A 5,842-nucleotide genomic window follows, 5' to 3' on the forward strand; every position below is an offset into this window, starting at 1 on the left:
TCAAGTCATTCGATTCATTTATTTCGAATGTGAAGGTGACCTTCACTGAAGGTCTGATCATCAGACTCTGGTGTGACATGCGATCGTTGTTAAGGAAGGTTGACCATATGTCCGTTCATATGATAAGTCACATCTAGTTGCCAAGTAGTATTTGGTCATATTGTCGAGTCGATTCTGACTTCAGTATAGTTGTCCCAGTTGAGATATGCTGTATGCGCCAACTTGATCGATAGCATATAGCTTTTGTGGTTTCGGCTAACAGAAGATTGCAGACTCCTTACAGATTGCCCTGTCGTGTTCTGTCGTGCCGGTGACTGGAGCTACGTAACAATCGTAACGGTGGGGATTCGAATCAAATCATTTGACTAAAATAATTCTTTACGTCCAACTGTTGAGTTTGGAGCTCGCGTCGTGAATTTGCGCTTGGGTCGGTCTTGGTGAATATTTTCCACATCCGATAAATTCAATCAAGCCTTACAAGTTTTTGCCCTGTTATCATAAGCAGTGCGGTGACATTTCAATCGACAAGCCGTTAACAATTTCCTCATCCAACAGTTCCCTCATTCCATCATCGTATTCTCGGATTGTATAAACAATAACTCACAACAGTATAACTGTTGCTCTGGCCCAGTCCGACGTTAAACAATGCCCCAAAATTCCCTCTGCATTCGTTCCTCTCCCCTCAGCAGCTTGCGTTGAGAACTTCTACAAGAAGTTCATTCGCCGCTGCATGGTTAGTGGATGGGATATTGATAGAGTGTTGCATCCCTGTGTGCGGGAAGCATTTCGTGCTCTCCGTCCACAATTCTACAGCAAGGTTGAGGACCTTAAACCAAAGATCATAAAAGAGATTCGCGACTCGATCGTCAAGGATGAGCTTAGCACTATTATCACCGAGTTAATTGCTCGCACTTCAACAATAGGTATCATAATCAATGGCTGGCCGCCAGCCGCTGGCGATCTCTATCCCTCAAGGACACTGGCGATCAGCATTTCGTTACCGTTGTTGGATTTACGTATTATCGTAAAGGAGAAGTACAAACACTGCCATGGAGGAGCAACGTTCACCAGGTGAACTTCACCTGGATTACTTAAGTTCAGCTTTGAAGGATGATGTTATCGCATTCATCGTCGGCATGTGTGAGAAAGATTTACTTCCACGTAAGCAGCCGTGACGTGCAATTAATATGCTTCCCCATCGACGCTGACCGGCGGTCAGTGACCGCCTGTATGGATTGGCGCAGTATGAATCGTTGTTGATGTCCTTGTGTTTTAGATAATATTTACCCTTCCAGCGTGACGTATAGATGGGCAGAATTACGTTACGGGCCGTTACGGTTTACTTTTACGGTTACGCTTCAAGCCCCGTACCGTTAAATTGCGGCGCCGTAACGGGTCTTACGGAGATACAAAGGACAAAACGAGGATTGATCATTTAAGTCGCCTAATTCTATTTCATGTGAATGCGAATCCGTGGATGAGGCCAGCTTGGCAGTTCCGGGCCAGCCTGGGAGTGAGACGGACGGAATTTGCAAAGGAGACGAGTGATAAATGCGAAACCAAATGTTACCCTCTCATCGGTTCGGTTGGATCCGAGCCACAAAGAACGAGTTTAACAACTATTTGAGCTATCGTTGAGTGCATTAGAGCGAATCTCTTTGCCACAATTTTGAAAAAGCAGTTCAGCACCAGCCGTAAAGTCGTAAGGCATTTCCGTAACAGTAAAATGCTTACGTTACGCACGCCGTAACGTAAACCGTAAAAAAAAGTTTAGCGTGACATCACCAAGTTCCTCATTCTTCAAGGGTGTGAGAGCTGGTGTCAGGAGTCGCCTCTCGACTATGATCGATAGCAACAAGAATTATAAAGAAATCCTTGCTCATGAAATTGGTACCTCCTCGGATATCTTGGAGGGTTTTAGTCTTTCGGCGTGAGGAGAGGGACAATACATTGAAGGAAGCGGCGCGATTTAGGCGAGCGCAAAAGCCACCTGAGTTTGCGTGCTCGACTATTAGCTATTGAGGAAGCTGAATGGATCGGCTCAAGACCATCCATCATGAGCACACTAGCTCCTGGACTCACACAGTCCAGCTTCCAATGACCGACACATATCACCTCCTCCGCTCGCGCCACACGAGCGTTGCCCCATGTCCGGGCATTGTCAACCAGCCCGTTCTAAGCGGACTTTCTCACCTACTTCGGACGTGGCTAGTCCACTCGGGTTCGGGAGTTCCACTCTAACTCACCGCCTACCACTGTGCTTCTCAGCTTCATCATTCTCTTCCACCAAGGAGCTCTCAATGCCAAAACGCTCTACTCGTAGCAAGCCTTCTTCAGTCAAGAAGCTCAAGCACCACCAACCCGTCACAAGCCTGCCTCCTCAGGAGGTTACTACTTCACTCCCCTCTAAGACGCACACTGTCGAACTTGGTTCGCCTGTTGACCCCCTCCCCCCGGTCTCACCAGTCTCTCCTGCACTAGTCGACGGCGTCGACTCGACGCCACTCTCGACCTTCCTACCATCTCCGACCATGACTCTCAAACTCGAGCCTTCATTAGTCAACACTCACCACATGCTTCCCTCCCTACTCATGACCTGCCGGTCGCTACAGTACCGCAACACTCTCCTACGAATGCCCCATCGATGCCCGGTTATCTCGTGGCCGACCTCCCAAAGTCTAACACACTGAGCCACTTCCTTGACAGGGACTGGCCAGACTTTATCCCTCCATCCTGGAGGCGCATTAAACACATTGACAAAGCGCAACCTTCATCACTAACCTCATTAAGCGCTATCATCATGTCCGGTCTTGGTCTGTCGTCTCGACTTGCCTTGAGTGGGGTTATCCGCCCAATCGCGTGTATTGCTTTCCAAGGACGCCTTTCTGATGCCGCTTTCGGTCGTGACGGTACTAGCCGAGCACGTTTCCTCCTCGAATCTGCTCTAACTGAACTCCTTTCCATTGTCATCGAAGGCAGGTGTCCCAACTACAACCTCACTACTCCATGCGACCGATGCCCGGATATTGAACAAGCCCTAAGCCGATTTACTGGCTTCATTGCTCCTCCACCCCAACTTGTCACCTCTAAAGGAGGCAAAGGCAAAGGTGGCAAAGGCACTAGATTCCCTTCCGATTCAGTGCCAGCTAACAGTCACATTCAAGGTCCCACAACCTCCAGCACTGGTATCGACAACCCGGTCAAGTCTGATCCTCAACATCACTCCTTCTCCTAGTCTACCGCTACCTTTCTGAGCCTACGTACCCCCACCATTCTTTTTCCCTGTTTATCTCTACTACCATACGATAGTCTACAGCCACTGAAATGGATCTCAGTAGACACCACATTTATCCCTCTCATCTCATGTCACCGATCATCATTCACATCTCATCCCAATTTCCTCATCATTGATTCTCACCTCTAACCCACTTCCGAGTTCACTGCTCAGCATCAATTCTCACTCAGTTACATTCACTCCCTTTCCATTGTTGAACGCTCACAGCATATGCCACCAACCATACGTCTTCACACCTCTAAACGGTCCCGTCATGGAAGTCGCAGTTGGTTCTCCTCTACCTGTCGACTCTTGCGAGCGGCTCTACACAAGGCTAGTCTCTCCTCCATGCTCGAATGTGTTTTCGCCGACGATCTTTTCATTCTAAGACCTCGCGACATCCTTTGTTGCACCTACGGTTACCCATATGAAGGAGCTTCCCGTGAAGCTCTTCGAGTCTTCAGCGACTCCTTCACTAATGCTACCTCCATTCCACAACACATCGACACTGCCACTCACGCCGACCTCTCCTTTGGAGGAAGTCCTGTTCTCCCCACCATGCTCCTTGGTACCATAGCTACTCACAACTACGTAGACCCATCGGTCATCGAGGACATAAGAGCTCACAATCAAGCTCGTCTTCATATGTTGCTGGAGTCCGACGACGTCCTCCACACCCTCGAACAGCCACCAATGCCTTCACACTGGCGCCTCAACAATCTTACCTACCTCACCAGAATAACTCATTTTCGTGACCACGAGGTTGTTTCTTGCCTTCGAGACGGTTTTCCACAAACAGGGGTCATTCCCTCGGGCAACTTATTCCCCCCCGCCAAGAAACCTAAACTAGCCCTAGGAGACAAGTCCTCGATGATATTCTCGGATAAGGACGCTTCTGCTATTTCAAGTTATCTCCGTCGGACTGCTCCTACGGACCACGACATGAAAACCGCTGTAATCAAGGACGTCTTGGACGAGTGCTCGAAAGGAAGAGCTCGTGGCCCATTCCCACTCTCAACTTGGAGATCTCACTGCAAACTCTGCTCTCCAGTCTTCCCCATCCGACAATCCGACAAGATACGGCTCATCTCAACCTGACGACTCTCTCTACTCTGCCGGTATCTTCCTCTCGGAAACGCTTGAACCTTCAATCGTCATTCCCCTGGTGCTCACTTTCGGAGCCATTGGTAGCGTCACAAATTTCCTCCGGGTTAGCGAACTACATGCTCACCTCTGCCGCTCCCTTCTTTTCATCAATGCCTTCAGTTATCTTGACGATTTCTTTGCCCTTGGCCCTCCTCAACTCAGTACATCTGCTTGTTCCGGCATAGAGTTCATTATGGAATATTGTACAGGTGCCCGTATCAAACACACCAAGGACATACCTCCAGCCTCTTCGAATCTGCTACTTGGTCTCATCATCGACCTCAGCCATGGTGGCTTCTTTATCACGCTCGACGAGTCTCGACGTCATCGACTCATTTCCAGTCTCACCGACATTAAAACCAGAAGAGCGAAGATCTCTTCAAAACTGGCTGGGAAACTGACCTTCGCCGCCGAGGCCTTCCTAGGCAAGGCTGGACGTGGGTTCATCCGTTCCCTCATTCGGTCGTCACTCGGCCTACACGTGCCCGATGCCACTCTCGTGGCTAGTATCGAGTCTCTCCTCTATATCCTCCACAAACCCAACATCTTTACCAGGAACCTCGTCAATGAACTACGTCTCACACCTCAACGACTAATATGCTATGCTGATGCTACCGGCGACGGCAACTTGGGATTCTTCTCACCTCCATCTGCTCCACACCAAGCGGTTTACGGTTTCGTGAACATGGCCCAACACTACACCTCTTCAAGGCCTCACATCAATATCCTTGAGCTCCTTGCAGGTGCCATCGCAGTTCACACACTCTCTGCAACTACTCGACCTGGGACGGCTTTCATCATACTCTTCCTAGACAACACCGTCGCTGAATCTCTCATCTACACGGGTTCAAGCTCTTCTTCCCAACTCAACCATGCAGCCTCCCTCTTTTGGTTGAACGTTGCCAACTTACCCATATACAACGTTTTCATCAGTCGTGTGAGTTCTTCTCTGAACCCGGCAGACTCTGTCAGTCGTCATGACTTTGATCAGCCATGGTTAGAAGACGCAAAGTCTATCCCCATCTCATTACCACAGTGGACATTAGATGTCTTATGACTTACTACAGTCTACCACATTGATCTGCAACACTTCAACCACCTCGGATGTCATTCTTCGCCGAAGTATCACTCGTCATTCGACATGTGATAAAGCATCCACAACTCCTCATCAATGCCATCCTCAACGAGCCAATCTCTTCTTGGCATCAGCTCCATCTATGGAGACCACTCAATCTCCACTCAGGCACCCTCATCAAGCTGAGTATTCTCCTCTCATCCCCTGAGACTCGGTGTATGCTCTGGCTCAATAACATTCGCGTCCACCCCGATCCCCTCCAGCAAAGCATCAATGCTCACTTGTCAGCGTCCACTTGGAAGACCTACAGGTGTTGCATCACTCGCTTCATTCGTTGGCATTGGAGT

The 5,842-nt window shown here is 49.2% G+C and overlaps 2 protein-coding genes across 2 annotated transcripts; both read left to right on the forward strand.

The window, feature by feature from the left end:
* Positions 1-2,800: 2,800 nt before the first annotated feature.
* Positions 2,801-3,235, forward strand: Pmar_PMAR007383 (hypothetical protein; the record flags this gene model as incomplete). Its single annotated transcript, XM_002788256.1, has 1 exon — positions 2,801-3,235. One exon carries the CDS (start codon positions 2,801-2,803, stop codon positions 3,233-3,235), a length of 435 nt encoding a protein of 144 aa, XP_002788302.1.
* A 1,378-nt stretch (positions 3,236-4,613) lies between these two features.
* On the forward strand, positions 4,614-5,477 carry Pmar_PMAR007384 (hypothetical protein; the record flags this gene model as incomplete). The annotated part of the gene is made up of 1 exon (XM_002788257.1): positions 4,614-5,477. The coding sequence occupies one exon, from the start codon at positions 4,614-4,616 to the stop codon at positions 5,475-5,477; it is 864 nt and encodes a 287-aa protein (XP_002788303.1).
* Positions 5,478-5,842: the final 365 nt, after the last annotated feature.

Source organism: Perkinsus marinus (genome assembly GCF_000006405.1).
Source record: "Perkinsus marinus ATCC 50983 genomic scaffold scf_1104296928640, whole genome shotgun sequence".
Classification (NCBI taxonomy): domain Eukaryota; phylum Perkinsozoa; order Perkinsida; family Perkinsidae; genus Perkinsus; species Perkinsus marinus.